At 39.7% G+C, this 18658-nt stretch overlaps 1 protein-coding gene across 1 annotated transcript; it reads right to left on the reverse strand.

The window, feature by feature from the left end:
- Window positions 1-12913: 12913 nt before the first annotated feature.
- Window positions 12914-18313, reverse strand: LOC118892578 (olfactory receptor 2T27-like). The gene is made up of 2 exons (XM_036847326.1): window positions 18285-18313; window positions 12914-13880 (listed from the first exon to the last, which is right to left on the reverse strand). Exons 1-2 carry the CDS (start codon window positions 18311-18313, stop codon window positions 12914-12916), a joined length of 996 nt encoding a protein of 331 aa, XP_036703221.1.
- Window positions 18314-18658: the final 345 nt, after the last annotated feature.

Below are 18658 nucleotides of genomic sequence, written 5' to 3' on the forward strand. Positions count from 1 at the left end.
TAGAGGGGTGGGCTAGGGAGGGTGGGAGGGAGATGCAAGAGGGAGGGGATACGGGGATATATGTATACGTATAGCTGATTCACTTTGTTATACAGCAGCAACTAACACACCATCGTAAAGCAATTATATTCCAATAAAGATGTTTAAAAAAACCAAACAAACAATGTAATGTGCAAACCTTGATTGGGCCCTGGACTAAATAAATAACCAGCTCTGTAAGACAAAAAAAAAAAAAAAAACTTTCCTACAACTTTTAGAAGGATCTACAATAATGAAACACAGGATATACACACAATGGCTAGACAACTATACGTAAAACAGAATTTTGCAGAACCTCAGTCCTAGAAGGCAAACTATAACCTCTGTAGAATAGTTCCCAAACAGTCAGCTGATATCTTCCTTAATTGTTACTCTGCTCTCATTTTTAACTTAGGACCAATCAGAGAAAGCCAAATCACAAAGGATGCCCTCTTTCTCGTTAGCCTGCCTCCAGCTTCCCCCAGGTCAACAAGTTCAAATCAGAGCATATCCGTAGCTTTCCTTTTTTTTCCTCTAGAAATATTTCCTGCTCTTCTGCCTGCCTTTGAGTCTCTGCCAATAGACTTTGCCTGTTCTCATTTGAGTGGTCTTTGTTTATATCCACATGATTTTTAAAACATTTTTTATTGGAGTATAGTTGATAGACTCGAGAAAGAGTGGATATATGTATAACTGATTCACTTTGCTGTACACCTGAAACGTACACTCTAAATGTACATTTACATTGTAAATCCACATGATGTTTTACAGATGAGAATTAATATCCATATTTTACAGATGAAGAACTTTTGGCACAGAGAGGTTAAGTAAGTTTCCTGGGGTCACACAGCTAGTCACTGGCAAAGTTGTGATCTAGTCCAAGAAATCTGGGTCTAGAGTGGGGTTTCTCAGTCTTGGCACTGTTGATGTTTTGGATGGGATCTTTGTTGTGGGAGGTTGTCCTATGCATGGTTAGATGCTTAGTGACCTCCTTGCCATCTACTCATTAGATGCCTGTAGAACCTTCTCCAGGTTGTTACAACAAAAAATATCTGCATACGGTGCCAAATATTCCTGTGGGAAAAAATTGCCCCCAGTTGAGAACCACTGGTCTAGAACCTGCTTTCTTCACCACTTGGTAGAAATTTCTTTGACTTATCAAACTGATTTCACATTCATTATTTAGTTTGATTCATGCAGAATTCTGGGAAGGAGGGGGAGATAGTTTACTTTTCTAAAATCACTGATGAGGAAATGGAGTTATTAACAAAACAGAAACAGACTCATAGATATGGAGAACAAATTAGTGGTCACCAGTGGGGAGAAGGAAGCTGGGAAGGGCAAGATAGGGGTAGGGGATTAAGAGGGACACAGAACTATGTATGAAATCAATAAGCTACAAGAATATATTGGACAGCATGGGGAGTATAGCCAATATTTTATAAAAACTTTAAATGGAATAGAACATATAAAAATATTGAATCACTATGTCGTACACCTGAAATTAATATAATATTGTAAATCAACTATACTTCAATAAAAAAAGAAAATTGAAACTCATGAGTCTCATTATAGCTTTGAATAAAATAGTCCAAATAAATAAAAAATAAAATAATTGATGAGGAAATTGAATTAGAAGTGGATAGACGTGGTGAAGGTCACAGAGGGAACAGGCATGGATTCCCTGAGACCACCTTGTCTATGTCCCCAGCCAGAGAGTTAGAAAGGGAGGGACATAGCTGACTACATCAGCCCTCCACTCTCCTGTCCCAGGTATGTGCTTTCCTTTACCCCAGGGCATGGAGGTAGTCTGTAAGCACACTGCCAAAGTGACCAAGGGAAGTGAGAGTCTCTGTGAGAAGACAGCTGAAAAAGGTCCTGCAGGGAGGTGTGGGTGACGTCCCTAGGCTTGAATAGATTAGGGGTGGAGCATCCAAACGTATATAAAGCTTACCACTCCACCTGACCATTGGATGCAGTCCCCCGCAGCTCTCTCTCCAGGTATGAAGAGTGTAGGATCTCACAAAAGAAGGGAAAAGAAAGGCAGGAGAGGAGGAAATGCCTCAAATGGAGTGATCAGACCTTTGATGGGGTACCGGCTTTCAGTTCAAACCTCAGTGCTGCTACTTTTGGGAGAAGAAACAGTGAGAATAGCTGCTGAGGGCAGGATCTTCACATTGACTGCTAAGGATGAGAAAACGCCAGCTGGTAAGAACTGGGGAATCTTTACGTCTGAACATTTTGCAATGGAATGTGGGGACCTGCTCAGAGCCCAAATTGGTATGAAGATTATTTTAAGCTGAAGATATTTGACATTCACAGATTCAAAGAAAGGTGCCTTCTCACAGTGTCCTTTAACTTACTAAAAGCAGCAATTTCTGAGAAATGAGGCTGCCATCCTCACTCTTTGGGAGTGCGCCTATTCCCAGGAAGAAGACTGAAACTACTATAAATCCCCTCTCCAGAGGACTCTCATGACCATGAACAAGATGGAAAGACCACCCACACCTGCATAAACAAACATTGTCCTCAAAAAACTGAAAATAGAAGTAACACATAAACCAGCAATCCCAATTCTGGGTATTTACCCAAAGGGAATGGGTATTTCAAAGAGATATCTTTACTTCCATGTTCATACCAGCATTATTCACAATAGCCAAGGTATGGAAACAACCTAAGTGTCCAACCATGGATGAATTAATTTAAAAAATGTGACATCTATCTATCTATCTATCATCTATCTATCTATCATCTATAGATAGAGATAAGTGATCTATCTATCATCTATCTGGGATCTATATCTATCTAAATATCTATATCTATCTAGATCTCTATTTAGATATCTGTCTCATTATTTCTTCTGCTTACTTTGGATTTAATTTGCTTTTCTCTTTCTAGTTTCCTAAGATGGAAGCTTATATTACTGATTTTAGATTTTTCTTATTTTCTAATATATGAACTTAGTGTTATAAATTTCCCTCTAAGTCCTACTTTTGCTGCATCCCACAAGTTTGGATAAGTTGTGTTACATTTTCATTTCCTTCAAAATATTTTAAAATTTCTTTTGAGATTTCTCCTTTGACAATTAGAAGTGAGTTTTTTAATCTCCATGTGTTTGGGATTTTTCAGTTATCTTTCTGTTTTTGATTTATAGTTTAACTTTATTGTGGTCTGAGAGCACAATGGTATGATTTCTTTTCTTTTAAATTTGTTAAGGTATATTTAATGGCCAACAATGTAATCTATCTTGGTGATTGTTCCATGTAAGCTTGAGAAGAATGTGCATTCTGCTGTTGTTGGATAAAGTAGTCTATAGGTGTCAATTATATCTAGTTGGTTGTTTGTGTTGTTGAGTTCAAATATGTCCTTACTGATTTTCTACCTGCTAGACCTATTTCTCGTAGAGGGTGTAAATTTCCAACTATAAGTGTGGATTCATCTATTTATCCATGTTCTTCTATCGGTTTTGCCTTATGTAATTTTGACGCTCTGTTTTTATATACACTCATGTGAAGAATGTCATGTCTGCTTGGAGACTTGGCCGCTTATCATTATGTAAAGTCCTTCTTTACCCCTGATAACTCTCCTTGGTCTTAAGTGTGCTCTGTCTGAAATTAATATAGCCACTCCTCTTTTCTTTGATTAGTTTTAGTATCTTACATATATATATACACACACAGATATATATTCACATACATACATACATATATATTTGTCCATTTATTTACTTTTAATTTATATATGTATGTATATTTAAAGTCAGTTTCCTGTAGACAACATATAGTTGGGTCTTGTTTTTTAATATACTCTGACAATCTCCATCTTTTAATTGGTGCATTTAGACCATTGACAATTAAAGTGATTACTAATATAGATGTATTAGTGTCTAACATATTTGTTAGTTTTTTCTATTTTTTGCCCTTGTTCTTTGTTCCTAATTTTTGTCTTGCACTCTTTTTCTGCCTTCTGTGGATTTAATCAAAAGTTTTATATGATTTCATTTTTCTCCCTTCTTATCACATAGGTTATATCTGGTTTTTTTTTTACTTTCTGTAGAAGTTGCCCTAGAGTTTGCAATATACTCTTACATAATGTTATTATGTAAAATATACATTATATTTCCAAGTCAAACAACTCTATAGCATCATGGGTAGTGCATGTACCTTAGCATAACAGAATATTTCTAATTCCTTTCTCCCATCCCTTTTCTCATTGCTGTCATTCATTTCACTTATATATAAGCATACATAAACAAATATATGTATATATATATATATATAAAACACACAATAAAATACATTGTTGCTATATTATTTTGGACTCTTCTCTGTTAGATCAATTAAGAACAAGAAAAACACAAATTTTAATTTTACCTTCATCTATTCATGCTCTGATTCTCTTCCTTGGTTTATATAGATCTGAGTCTCTGACGTATTTAATTTTCCTCCTCTCTGAAGAACTTCTTTAAACATTTCTTGCAAGGCAGGTCTATTGGCAACAAATTCCCTTCATTTCTGTCTGTGTAAGTCTTTATTTCTTTTTCAATTTTTTCTCAATTAAAAAAAATTTTTTTTTCCTATTTTTTAAAAATTGAGGTATAATTAATATGCAACTTTAAATTAGTTTTAGGGGTACAACATAATGATTTTGTATTTGTATATACTGCAAAATTATCACCACAATAAGTCTAGTTAACATCCGCCATCATACGTAGTTACGGAATTTTTTTTCTTGTGATGAGAACTTTTAAGATTCATTCTCTTAGCAATTTTCAAATAAGCAATACAGAGTTATTAACTATAGTTGCCTATGTATGTCTACCTATGGGTACCTGTATTGCTATACATTATATCCCCATGACTTATTTATTTTATAACTGGAAGTTTGTACCTTTTTATTCCCTTCACCCATTTTGCCCGCCTCCCAACCCCTGCCTCTGGCAACAACCAATCAGTTCTCTTTATCTATGAATTTTTTAATAAAAGATTCCACATATAAGTGAGATCATACAGTATTTGTCTTTCTCTGTCTGACTTATCTCACTTAGCATATTGCCTTATCCATGTTGTCACATGGCAAGACTTCATTCTTTTTTATGGCTGAATAATATTTTATTATATATATATATACACACACACATACATACATATCACATCTTCTTTATCAATTAATCCATCAACGGACACTTAGCTTATTTTCATATCTTGGTTATTGTAATTAATACTCCAATGAACCTGGGAGTGCATGTATCTTTCCAAGTTAGTATTTTCATTTCCATTTTCTTCAGATAAATACCCAGAATTGGGGTTGCTGGATCATATGCTAGTTCTACTTTTTAATTTTCAAGGGACCTCCATACTGTTTTCCATAGTGGCTGCACCAATTTACATTTTTAACAACAGTGCACAAATGTTCCCTTTCTCCACATCCTTGCTAACACTTGTTATTTCTTGTCTTTTTGATAATAGCCATTCTTTAAGAGGTGTGAGGTGATATGTCATTGTGGTTTTGATTTACATTTCCCTGATGATTAGTGATTTCAGCATATTTTCATGTACCTGTTGGCCATCTGTATATCTTTAGAAAATGTTTGTTCAGATCCTCTGCACATTTTTTAATTGGATTTTTTTTTGCTATTAAGTTATATGAGTTCTTTATATATTTTGGATAGTAACTCCTTATTAGATATCTAATTTGCAAATATCTTCTCCCATTCTGTAGGTTGCCTTTTCATTTTGTTGATGGTTTCCTTTTTTGTGCAGAGGCTTTTTAGTTTGATGTAGTCCCACTTGTTTATTTTTGCTTTTGTTGCCTTTGCTTTTGGTGCTAAATCCAAAAAACCATTACCAAGACCAATGTCAAGAAGATTACTGCCTATGTTTTCTTCTAGGAGTTTTATGGTTTCAGGTGTTTAATCATTTTGAGCTAATTTTTGTATATGGTTGGTTCCATTATTTTGCATTTGGCTGTTCTCTCCACTTTTGAAGGATAATTTCACAAGGTGCAGAATTCTGGTGTATTTTTCCTCTCAACACTAAATATTTCACTCTATTTCCTTCTTGCTTGCCTTGTTTCTGAAGCAAAGTTAGATGTAATTCTTATTTTTGCCCCTCTTTAGGAACAGCAGCTTTTCCTTTGGCCTCTTTCAAAAATATTTTTCTTTATTTTTCATTTTTTGTAGTTTGAAAATGATATGCCTAGGTATAACGTTTATGGCATTTATCTTACTTGATATTCTTTGATATTCCTGTTCTGTAGTTTGGTGTCTGACAATAATTTAGGAAAATTCTCATTATTATTGTTTCATATAGATTGATACTTTCTTGTTGGGCATGTATATATTTAGGATTTCTATTTTTTTCTTGGAAACTTGACCCCTTTATCATTATGTAATGACCTTCTTTATCCCTGAAAACTTTCCTTGCTTTGAACTTCTGCAGGTTGTTTTTTTTTTTTAACATCTTTATTGAAGTATAATTGCTTTACAATGGTGTGTTAGTTTCTGCTTTATAACAAAGTGAATCAGTTATACAATAATTGTATACAATAATTGTAATTATACAATAATTGTATAACCCTCCCTATCCCACCCCTCTAGGTGGTCACAAAGCACCGAGCTGATCTCCCTGTGCTATGTGGCTGCTTCCCACTAGCTATCTATTTTACATTTGGTAGTGTATATATGTCCATGCCACTCTCTCACTTTGTCCCAGCTTACACTTTCGCCTCCCCGTATCCTCAAATCCATTATCTAGTAGGTCTGCGTCTTTATTCCTGTCTTGCCCCTAGGTTCTTCATAACCATTTTTTTTGTTATTTTTTAGATTCCATATATATGTGTTAGCATATGGTATTTGTTTTTCTCTTTCTGACTTACTTCATTCTGTATGACAGACTCTAGGTCCATCCACCTCACTACAAATAACTCAATTTCGTTTCTTTTTATGGCTGAGTAATATTCCATTGTATATATGTGCCACATCTTCTTTATCCATTCATCTGTTGATGGACACTTAGGTTGCTTCCATGTCCTGGCTATTGTAAATAGAGCTGCAATGAACATTTTGGTACATGACTCTTTTTGAATTATGGTTTTCTCAGGGTATATGCCCAGTAGTGGGATTGCTGGGTTGTATGGTAGTTCTATTTTTAGTTTTTTAAAGAACCTCCCTACTGTTCTCCATAGTGGCTGTATCAATTTACATTCCCACCAACAGTGCAAGAGGGTTCCCTTTTCTCCACACCCTCTCCAGCATTTATTGTTTCTAGATTTTTTGATGATGGCCGTTCTGACCAGTGTGAGATGATAACTCATTGTAGTTTTGATTTGCATTTCTCTAATGATTAATGATGTTGAGCATTCTTTCATGTGTTTGTTGGCAATCTGTATATCTTCTTTGGAGAAATGTCTCTTTAGGTCTTCTGCCCATTTTTGGATTGGGTTGTTTGTTTTTTTGATATTGAGCTGCATGAGCTGCTTGTAAATTTTGGAGATTAGTCCTTTGTCAGTTGCTGAAAATGAAGCAACTTCTGCTGGTTTTAAGCAGGTAAATAACATCATTTTGCATGATTTCCAAAATGCTATAATTCTATCATTCCAAGAGCTGCTGGGTATAGATATACAGATATAGATATAGTTATGGATATAAATACATAGACTATAAGATTTAGCCATTTTATAATCTACTTTGGTGTGCTTGGAGTAGAGATTATAGAACATACTAGGAAAAATAGATTATAGGTATATCTGTGCTAGGGATTTCACAGTATAGGACTTGTGATGGAGGATTCTTGGAGGTGGAATGCTCCCTCTTATGTGATAGATATATAATAGATGAGTGCTAGGTGCCCAAAGAGAGAAAAAGGGCCGGGGCAAAGTATTGTCCGTCAGTGATGGAGGTACTTGAAGTGGTACAGTGGCCTGTATGGCTGGAGTAGAAGGCCGATTCTAGCAAGGCACTGGTGTGGAGAGGGTGGCCAGCTGAGGAAGGTTATAAACTCCAGACCAACGTGTCACCTCTCAGTGGCAGAGTCTGCCTAAAGTCCGAGCAGGAAGGAGATGATAAATGGGGGCATGGTTGTGGTGACCCTCTGCTTTAGTCCAATGATGAACGCTCCATATTGGAGTCATCATTTGGACATAGTGGACGTTTTATAGGTTTTGGGGTCTGGACACCAGCCTGGTCATCATGATTAAATGAAGCATTGTATGGCAAAGTGCTTTTTAAAATTGTGGTAAAATACACATAACATAAAATTCGCCATTTCAACAATTTCAAAGTGCACAACGAAGTGGCATTAGTAAATTCACAATACTGTGCCACCATATTACTACCTAGTTCCAGAACTTTTTCATCACCCCAAAAGGAAACCCTGTATTGCTTAAGCAGTCACACCACATTCTCCTCTCCTCCCAGACTTTAGCAGACACTAATCTATTATCTGTCTCTGTGGATTTGCCTATTCTGGAATTTAATAAGATGAAACCCTACAATATGTGGTTTTTGTGTCTGACGTCTTTTATTTTAGCACAACATTTTCAAGGTTCATCCTTGAAAGCTGTTTTAGCATGTATCAATACTTCATTCTTTTTTATGGCTGACTAGTATTCCATTCTATAAATATATCACATTTTATTTATCCATTCATCAACTGAGGGCCACCTGGGTTGCTTCCACCTTTTAGCTATTATGAATAATACTGCCTTGAGCATTCATGTACAAGTTTTTGCTTGAATACCTGTTTTCAATTCTTTTGGGTGTATATCTGGGAATGGAATTGCTAGGTTATAACATAATTCTATGTTTATCTTTTTGAGGAACCACTATACTATTTTCCACAACAGCAAAATGCTTTTAATCTGTACATTTCTAAAAAATATGTTTTCTTGGGGTTTATAATTCAGAATTAGTTCTAAATTAGTCTTTTAAAAGGGAAAAAAACTGGCCAGACACATAATTTAAATTAATTCAATAATTGTTTACTGAGTACCTACTATGTACCAAGAATGATCTAAAAATTGAAGATACATTAGTTAAAAACAGACAGAAGTTCTGCCCCAGGTAGGTCTTGCCTTATTAGGTGCATGTAGAAAAGCTGGCTTTAATGTATGCTGATAATTTCTATTTGTTTCATTGTCTTATCAACTTCACTCACAAATTCAGAAGTAGATTCCCAAGGGGGATCTCACAGAGTGAGTTCAAATGAAAGTTTTGGTAAGGGTATAGTTAAATGAGCACATCATATCTTAAGTATTATGTCCTTTGTCTTGGGAAGGATTTGGTAATTGTTAGGGACATTTGTCACTTTCTCCTGGGTCATCAATATCTCTCCCCCATTTTCTTCTCAGGCAGCAGTATTTTCTACTGTGCTGAGATCTTCCCTTTTCATTTCTGGAATTTAGCTTCATGCTTCTCCACTTTATTTTGGCATTTCTCATGTCTAATAGAGCTAGGCTTCCCCATGTCACTTGGCAAAGATTCCTTGCTGGCTCATTTAAAAAATCTTCCCATTTTCATGTTTTCAGGTACTACTAAAAGAAAAAAGCTAGTAGCTTACATCATAAATTGGAAATTCTGTGATGTGTATTTTCTTAAGTGCCAGGTCTAATTGGAGTGTGCCATTTTTTCCACGTGGAGATCAGATTCTCACAGCCACTTATAGTCCCCATGTTGTGTTCTGGTGTGTGCTTTCTGGCATGCTTAACTTACTTTTCAGGAGGCTTTTTTCCTGGCATTCCAGCAGTGTGGGGCTACACAGTGATTCCCGCCACACTGTGAAAAGGGTCTGCTCTCTTCCTGTCACTTCTGTGGTGTGAAAATTTGTTAATTAGGAATAGGTTCACTGCAAGTGCAGAAAACAGAGTGGTTGATTTACTACATGACTTCAGGAACTCAGTTTCCTTCCTTGTTGTTGTTCTGATATTCTCATTTCCTGGCTTCTACCTCATATTCGAAGATATCTGCTGAAGCTCCATTTCTCATGACTACATGTCAGCCAGGAGGGAAAGGTGGTGGGGTGGAGAGGAGTGTGACTCTGCCCTGACATCTGTGGACCCTGCTGAATGGCTACATTTATGCTTATGGTACACCGGCCAGAGCTTAGGTACATAGACATACCTTGCTGCATTGGTAACTGGGAAATATATTCCAGGTGGTATCTGCTTAGTTGAAATTGGGGTATATTTATAAAGAAGGCCAAACTGGATATCTTAATATAGCTTGCTCTCTGTAGCACAGGAAGGGATGAGCAGACAGATTATTTTTTACTTGTTAATGATCAAAGCTTGCTCACATATTTCATGAGTGTGAGGTCAGATGCGTCAATAATTGCAAATTATGGCTGTCTTCTTTGTTTGGGCAATTGCTAAGGAGTTAAAGGTCATGCTTACAGAGTATGGGGTAGAAGACTGTGGTGGTGAAGGGGATCCTGTTCTGGAATTAGATGATGGGGATGTTGTTATGAGATCTTGGCCTCCACATAATCCTTTGGAATACTCATTCTCCCTTTAGTGAATTACCTCTTGGGAAGAGAATGTGGTGAAAGTGTTTGGGTGGGAACGCACTTCTCTATGCTGGTCTCAATTTTTATTAAGAATCAATTAATTAATCCAGCTGCAGTAAAAGGGATGCAGAGTGGGCTTTCGGGATAGATTTCTGGCCTCTGAAGACTTTTAGAGATGTCTTAAAAATATATAAAGTGATTGAGACATCCCTTATGGTAGTTGCCTGATATAAGCAAAGACTTAGGATAGTAAAGTATGGGCTAATTTGGAGGTACAAGACTGCAATCAGGGATTATTCCTTCCTTCGTCCCTGCCTCCCTGCTGCCTTCTTCCTTCCTTTCTTCATTTTCTAATACTTATTGAGGCTTTACAATGTGTCAGGTGCAATGCTAGGCACTGTGGTGAAGTCATGAAGTCTCCCTGCTCTCATGAGGCTTACAGTACTGGGAGGAGACAGACTTAATTGAAGAACTAATGGCTAGGAAGGAAATGGGACATGTGCAAAAGAACTTGACTTAGTTTGGGATTTTGGAGAAGAATTCCTTGAAGAGATGATACCTGAGCTAAGGAAGGAAGGATTCTAAGCCCAGAGGAGAAAGCAGCATCCCAGGCAAAGGAACAGCTCTGGAAATGACCTGGAAAGAAGGAGCAGAGGAGGAGAATTCAGGAGAAAGAAACATGAGATGAAGCCAAGAAGACTGCACTCTTCAGGGCTTTGTAAGCAATGGGAAAGATTATTTGTTTTATCTGAGAACATTCATTAATTCATGTAGTCATTCTTCAATATTTGATACATACCCACTATGTGTCAAGTGCAAAGACAACATTTGCCCTCATGGAGCTTACCTTATAGTAGGAGAAGACAGATGGTAAGCAACATATGTATGTAAAAATATATCACGTGTTAGATGGTGACATGTGTAAGAACAACGGCAATTGCTAAAACGGTTTAAGGGGAGGTTATGGGGTGAAGTTGTGGCAAGTAGTTAGATTTGTGTTCGGAGATCTTTTTGACTACATCTTGAAAAAAAAGTTGTGGTTTTGTATGTGAAGTGGGGTGAGAAAGGGTGCAAGGAGACATGTTTGGAAATTCCTGCATCATCCACTGTATCTTTGGACTATGGTAGTGGTAGCTGCAACCTTTAGGAGTACACCTTGTAAAAAGGTATGGATTGGCATTCAAATGGATAGGACTTGGTGAGAGATTGAATGTGGGTGGTGATGGAAACTTACTGACCTGGTAAGGCATTCACTCATTTACCAGACATGAAAGTGAGATCATGCCTCTGTTTCTTGGCATGATGAATTTGGGGTGCCTTTGAAACATCCAGTAAGATGTTATGGTGGAATTGGGTGGTAAAGATCTTGGAGGAGACATCTGGTTGTTATATAAGTATGTGGCCAACTTCAGTGTCAGTTGGTAACTGAAGCCATGGTCTTGAACGAGAGTGATGAGAGAGAGAGTGTGCACTGAGAAGAGAAGGGTCAAGCACCACGTTCTGAGGCACTCATCACTTAATGGGAAGGAGTGGGCCAGAAGTAGGGGGAAATCCAGAAATGTGGTGTCACTGCCAAAGGAAGAGAGATTTTCAAGGAGGAACTAGCAACAGTGCCAACGCTGTTGGGATGAGGTAAGAAAATCTTCTTTAGGTTTACCTATTCATTCAACAGGTATTTATTGATGGACTCTGTGTACCCGGGACTCTTCTAGGAACTGAGTACAGCATTAAAGATCAAAGCCTCTGTTCTCCTGAACTGCACATTCTAAAGAGAACAAGAAACATAGAGTGCACAAACAAAGTTAGAAAAAGATGGTGGGATGGGGTGGGAATGCTATTTTGGACAGGGTGGCCAGTGTAGGCATCTCTAAAAGGTCATATTTGAGCAGTTCCTAAATGAAGTGAAGGAGAAAACCATGCAAAAAATGTGGGGGAAAGTGCCCATGCATCGAGAACTCTGCTTTGAAGGACCCATAGGTAAGATTGCGCCTAGGAATTCTGAGGAACAGCAAAGGGGTTATTGTGGCTGGAAGAGAGGGAGAAATGAGAAATTTGAGGAAAGAGCCAGAGATTAAGGGCTTTGGGAGCCCTTTGGAGAGAATGGGAAGTCCTTGGACATTTAGTGACATAGAGATGATGAGTGATTGCTGCTTTGGACAAGGGATAGATGGAGAAGCCAGACTGGAGTTTGTTGAGGTGGGAAAGGTGGGTGGACATGAATCATTTGGACATCTTTCTGAAGAGAAGTGTGGGAGCTGGAAGGGAATGGGGAGTGTCCCTTTCACTTTTCCACATGTGGATGTGGGCCTCTTCTCATCCCGGAAGGAAATCCTCCTATGGGCTCCTGGAGCCAAAGGCGCATCTTAGAGGTGGAGATCCCTCTCTCCTGGGTCTTAAGCAGTCCTACTCACCCCACACTTCCCTATGACCTTCTTCATTGCTCCTGTCACTTCCTTGTTCCTGAGGCTGTAGATGACAGGGTTCAGCATGGGCGTGAAGACCGTATAGAAGACGGACACTACATCATCCTGACCAGGAGAGTGGTAGGATGCAGGTAACATGTAGGTGTAGATAAGGGGCCCGTAGAAGAGGTTGACAACTGCCAAGTGGGAGGAGCAGGTGGCCAGGGCCTTCCAACGTCCCTCCGCAGAGTACATCTGGAGCACAGCTGCCAGGATTAGGGCGTAGGAGGTGGTGATGAATACAATGGGCACCAGGAGGACCACCACGCCCGTCACAAAGAGCACCAGCTCATAGATAGCCGTGTCAGCACAGGCCAACCTCAGCAGTGAAGGCACCTCACAGAAGAAATGCGCGATCTTCCTTGAGCCACAGTAGGGGAACTGCAGGGTCAGTGCGGTCTGGATGGAGGAGTTGAGGGACCCTCCCAACCACGAGGCAGCCACCAGGAGAAGGCAGGTCCGGCGGCTCATGAGCACCGGGTAGCGCAGAGGGTTGCAGATGGCCACGTAGCGGTCATAGGCCATGAGGGCCAGCAGGATGCACTCTGTGGCCCCCAGGAACATGAAGAAAAACATTTGTGCCCCACAGCCTCCAAACGAGATGCTTATCCATCCAAAGAGGAAGCCTGCTATCATCTTGGGGACAGTGACTGAGGTGAAGAAGATGTCCAATAAGGACAGCTGGCTGAGAAGGAAGTACATGGGCGTGTGGAGCCGGGCATCTGCCCAGATCAGGAGGACCATGGCAGCGTTGCTGGCCATGGCAAGTGTGTAGACGACCACTACCATGCTGAAGAGGAACAAGTGCATCCGACTGTCATTAAAAAGGCTGGTGAAGACAAAGCCGGTGGTGGAGGAGTGGTTCCAAGAGCCCCTGCCTGCCTCCTGCTGAGCTTCACTGTGGGGAGGAAAAGTGAACTGGCTCACCAAGGGCGCAGAAGCATCCAACCCGAGTCAGAGAGAAGGTGATGGATGAAAACGGCAGAAAGTAACTGGCGAGGCTGGCTAAGGGGCTGTGGGGGTTCTTGCTAATATATTTGCAAATTTTTGTAGGGTTAACATTATTTCACAAGGAGAACCTACTATAAAAGACATGGCATGCAGCCAAAGCACTGCTCAGAGGGGAACTTAAAACACAAAATGCAAATGTTAGAAAAGAAGAAAGACTGAAAACCAATGATCAAAGTTTCTATCTCGAAAAGCTAGAAGAGAAACCACAGCAAGTTAGAACACCTTATGTTTTGCAAAATATGCATACTTAGCAATATTTACAATAAATAAATAAATAAGCACACAGGAAAAATTTTTTTCAATGAAACATTTACTCTCATGCTTAATCGGAGGACTTGATCCACACATTATGTGAATTATGTGGTTCAAAATTCTTATTTACTTGAGGATTCAGGTGATGCATTTCTCTTAGAAATAGATGACAGCCTGTGACTGGGGCTGACAAGGTGTGTTTTATCAGCTAGCAGACCTGTGTCTTGCCTTGTTTCCCTTGTCACTTTGTCCCTCAGGAGTCCCAGACACACTCTTTGTTCTCAGATGCAGTAATTGCTCTTACATGGGTTTCTGGCAGTATGTTGTCCTCATCTTCATAACTGTCACCTCGTTTAAGTAGTCTCACTAGAGCTAAGTCTTATTATCTTAGTAAGAAGATCGCTTTTAAAATTTTTGGTAGTGAATGGGCCTCATTGTAAGTATAAATCTGTAGACTTCATGGTAGGAGTAGGGAAATCAGGTTCAATGTTTCCCTTAGGAAGGATCTGGGGACCTAAAGTTCTCCTTTCTTGAATTACATTTATTCAGGTAAAGTTAATTTCAATAAATGTCAAGTTAAGCTATGATGGGAAAGAAGTCACACTAAGGCAGTTTGAAAAGGTGTAGACATGGGGAAAACTCCAACCACTTGCTCTGCTGTAAGAGAGCCTGCGGAGAGTTGCCACCAGGCAAATTCCATGAGCCTTCGAGGCCTCTAGGCTCTTTGGTGGTTCTAGGGTCCCAAATCCTAGGGAATGCTTGGAATTCTGGTTTGTATTTCTGGGCTTGAGTTTGATAGCAAGTGACTTAAATGGAGAGATTGAAGAGAAATAAATTGCCCAGTGTTCTATAATGAGTTGAGAATGTGGGAGAATGTTGGAGCTGGTGGACACCACTGGGTCACTGAGACAGGGCTGGAGGAGCAGCAAAGTGTTTCAGAGGCACAGCATGTCAGAGATGTGAGAGACTATGGCCTTTATCTGCATGTCCTTTATCTGCATGTCCTTCAGAATCACTAGCAGGGCTGTACAATCGATGGAGATATGTATTTCCCGTTTCCCTGAATCTTCCCTGGGAGTGGGCCCTGAGCACCTGTACTTCTCAAATCTCCCACGCTACTCTGATGTGTGGTTTGAGTTGAGACCTACTGCCCACATCTCATGGTTGAAGGTGTAAAGGAACTTTGAAGCCAGGACTTGCCTTGGGTCTCACAGTAGATCACAGGGAAATCCTCTCCTCAGTGCTTGTCCTGGCTCTTCCTGCTATGCCATGGGGCCCCTCTTATCCATGGTTTTAAACTCCACCTTTTCCAGGCTGCTCACACTGGGCACACAGATCCCTTAGAGATGAATCAAATACACTCAGAGTGTAGCAGGGTCTACTCCCAAAACCTGTCTCTGAAGCTAAGCACAAGAAGTTAACACTGTTAAACCCAAACATTCAAGATGAGCTTTTAGTGAAGATATGACATACTGCATCTATTTTCTCTGTTTTATGATGCTTTGTTGTCTTGACTCCTTGCAGACCAGGGAAGAACTGCCCCTCTTAGGGTTAGCCAATTAATAGAGATAGTAAACAACTTGCCCTGGAAAATGACTTTGATGTGAAAACAAACCATCTGCCTCCATTTACCAGGCTCCTGCTGTCCAGGAAACTCTCCTTATGCCCCAGATCACCACAGGGCCAGGTCCCAGACAACGAGAGACCACCCTTGTAGCCCAAAGCCCACCAAAGTTATTCAAACTAACCCTAAACCTCCTCAGCTGCTTACCCTGTCTCACCCAATTATCCCCCCAAAAACCACATTAAAGGCTTTTACCTATGCTTTCCCCCACACCCACCTCCTTCTGCCTCCTTACCAACCCTAGTTTTTTCCTGCGTGGTCTTGTGTGGTATGACATTCCTCCTCCTCTTGGGAACTGTGAGTAACAAACTATCTTTTCAATGGCAATCATCTACTGATCTGTTCATCTCACCATATCCTGCATAAAAACAAGTTCTCGGGTACATTTAAAATATTCCCCCAAAAAGAATTTCCTTATGTTGTCCCTGTTTTGGAAAACTTATAGGCACAGCTTGTGTTGTTTGGTGTCTCAAATGGCTCAGAACCAGTAGATTTTACAGCTGTAAAGACCATAGTCCAACATTCCCATTTTTTTCCATGAGCAGCGTGAGCCTTGGTCAACATATTTTTGATTTTCTAGGCCAGATCCAAAATCCTCCTAACTGTTCTAGAGTAGGCTTTCTCAACCTTGGCCCAATTGAAATTTTAAGATAGATCATTGCTGTGGGTAGGGGGCACACTGTCCTGTGCATTGCAGGACATTTAGCAGCACCTTGGATGCTTCCATTAGATGCCAGAAGTATTCAATCCAAGTTGTGACAAACAAAAGTGTTTGCAGACATTGCCAAATGTCCTCTAACAGGAAAAAATTGTGCCCAGTGGAGAACCTCAGCACTAGGACTCCACCATAAGTTACCTTTCTTTCCCTTTCCCCCTTCTCTAAGGCAAATGAAAAAGAATAAGAGCTCACAGGTATAGAATCTGTAATAATTTGAGCCAGATGTGGCAGAATGTCTGTTGCAGGTTTTACCCAGTTTTAAACCATTGTGCTTAAGGAATTAGTCTCTGTGGTCAGGTAGCTTGGGTTCAAGCCTCAGGTCCACCATTTCCCAGCCCTGTGACTTGGACAGGTTCCTCAGCCTCAGGCTCCTCATCTCAAACATTGTTGAGAGCATTAATTGGTTAATACCTGTAGAGTGCTCTTTGGGTACAGTCAGGCAGAAGGAATGTGCTGTTTGAGTGTCGGCTGCTATTAATGGCACGACTGTTACCACTTTTATAACCTTGAGCCTCTGCTTATCTCCCTGTAAAATGGGTCATGAAGCTCGTTTCTCAGGGTTATGGCAAATGTTGAATAAGAAGAATGTTGAGGTTGTGCCTTTTGCATAATACGTAGTCAATAAATGTTAGAACTCTTCCTTTCCTCACTTAAGAAAATTAGTTTTGCAAAATAATCATACAGTCAACACTTATACCTGCAAAGAGCCCCTAGTCCCTTCCACCTGGAGGTTTCCTTTCTACAGGTTTTGTTCTCAGAAGCCTTGAAGGGGGTTCTGTATGTTGTGATGGGGTGGGCTTTTCTACTGCACATGGGATCTCCCATCTAGATTGGAAATTTCCTGTGATGAGGGACTCTGTCCTTTCCTTCTTTTATATTTCTCCACAGAATGTGGTTCCCTGTGGCCCTTGGCCAATGTAGGATGTGTATGGTGAGTAGATGAAAGAAACACACACATCCACAAAACACTATTACCTCTATGGCCATCCTCTGGCATAGCCATCTGAATTCAACATCTGCTCTCTGGAGTTGTGCATGAGCACCTGCATCCAGAAATGCTTTTTTTGGTTGTCCTGACACTGTTTATTTTTCTTCTCATGGCAGTTTTTCAGTATTGACACACACACATCTGCATTGCAGTGTATGCAGTGAATGTGTGTGTGCATGTGTGTGTGTGTGTGTCTCAGAATCATTATTTAGGGTGATTCCTTTTCTTTGAGACTGTTCCCAGGAAGAAGAGGATATGATTTTCTATTCTTGCATCTTCTAGCTTGCTTAGATCTGAACTGGTACCCAGCAGGCATTAAAGAATTACTACAATGAACAACCAAAAAAGGAATGCTCAATGTGAATGACCATTTTGTGTCCTTGTCTATATCTAGCCCAAGTCTTCATTTTCTCTCTTATGATTTTTCTGTACTGATATATTTTTTTATTCCTCTGCAGTTGGACTGATTTTTCTTTTTTGTAAAGCATAATATTGGTTTTTACAGTTTAAGATATTTACTTTTTGGAGAAGTATGGTATAAAAAAACAAACAAAAACATCTTCCAGATTGTCAGAGGTTTTAAATTTTGCAGTTTGACAGAGGGGAAGTTGTAGATTTGCCCGTTGTCAATTATGGAGCTGCATAAATTGAGGTAAGAGTTCTAAACTACTTCCCCATCTCTCCATCTCCAATTTCATCCCCTACTCACCTCACATTTTCCCAGTCTGCAGTCTCCATGTGGAGCCTCAGTCTCCTGTTGACTTTTTTACTTCCTGGGCTCCAGGCTGAGGTTCAGAAACCAGGGCAGGTCCCTCGGAGAGTCCTCATGGAGAACCTGAAAGCTGAAGCCTGAAATCCATCTCCTTTCAATAGGGCATGCCTAAAGGTTTCCTGTTTTTCCCTTAGAGCCCCATCTTTCTACAATATAACCCATCCACCTTTACCATGATTAGTGTGAGCTGCTGCCCTGTCCCTAGTGCTCCTTTCAATTTCAGAATGCCATGCTTGAAAAGCTTTTGTAACTGAATTTGCCCCATTTTATCATCCACAGATGCAAGGATTGCACAATTCCATGTAAGCCAG

This window comes from Balaenoptera musculus, chromosome 3, assembly GCF_009873245.2.
Source record: "Balaenoptera musculus isolate JJ_BM4_2016_0621 chromosome 3, mBalMus1.pri.v3, whole genome shotgun sequence".
NCBI lineage: Eukaryota > Metazoa > Chordata > Mammalia > Artiodactyla > Balaenopteridae > Balaenoptera > Balaenoptera musculus.

Coding starts and splice junctions, on each gene's coding strand:
- LOC118892578 (XM_036847326.1), bottom strand. CDS start 18,313: ATGGAGACTGCAGACTGGGAAAATGTGAG. Junction 13,881..18,284: donor GCAGACTGGGAAAATGTGAG/GTGAGTAGGGGA, acceptor TCCTCCCCACAG/TGAAGCTCAGCAGGAGGCAG.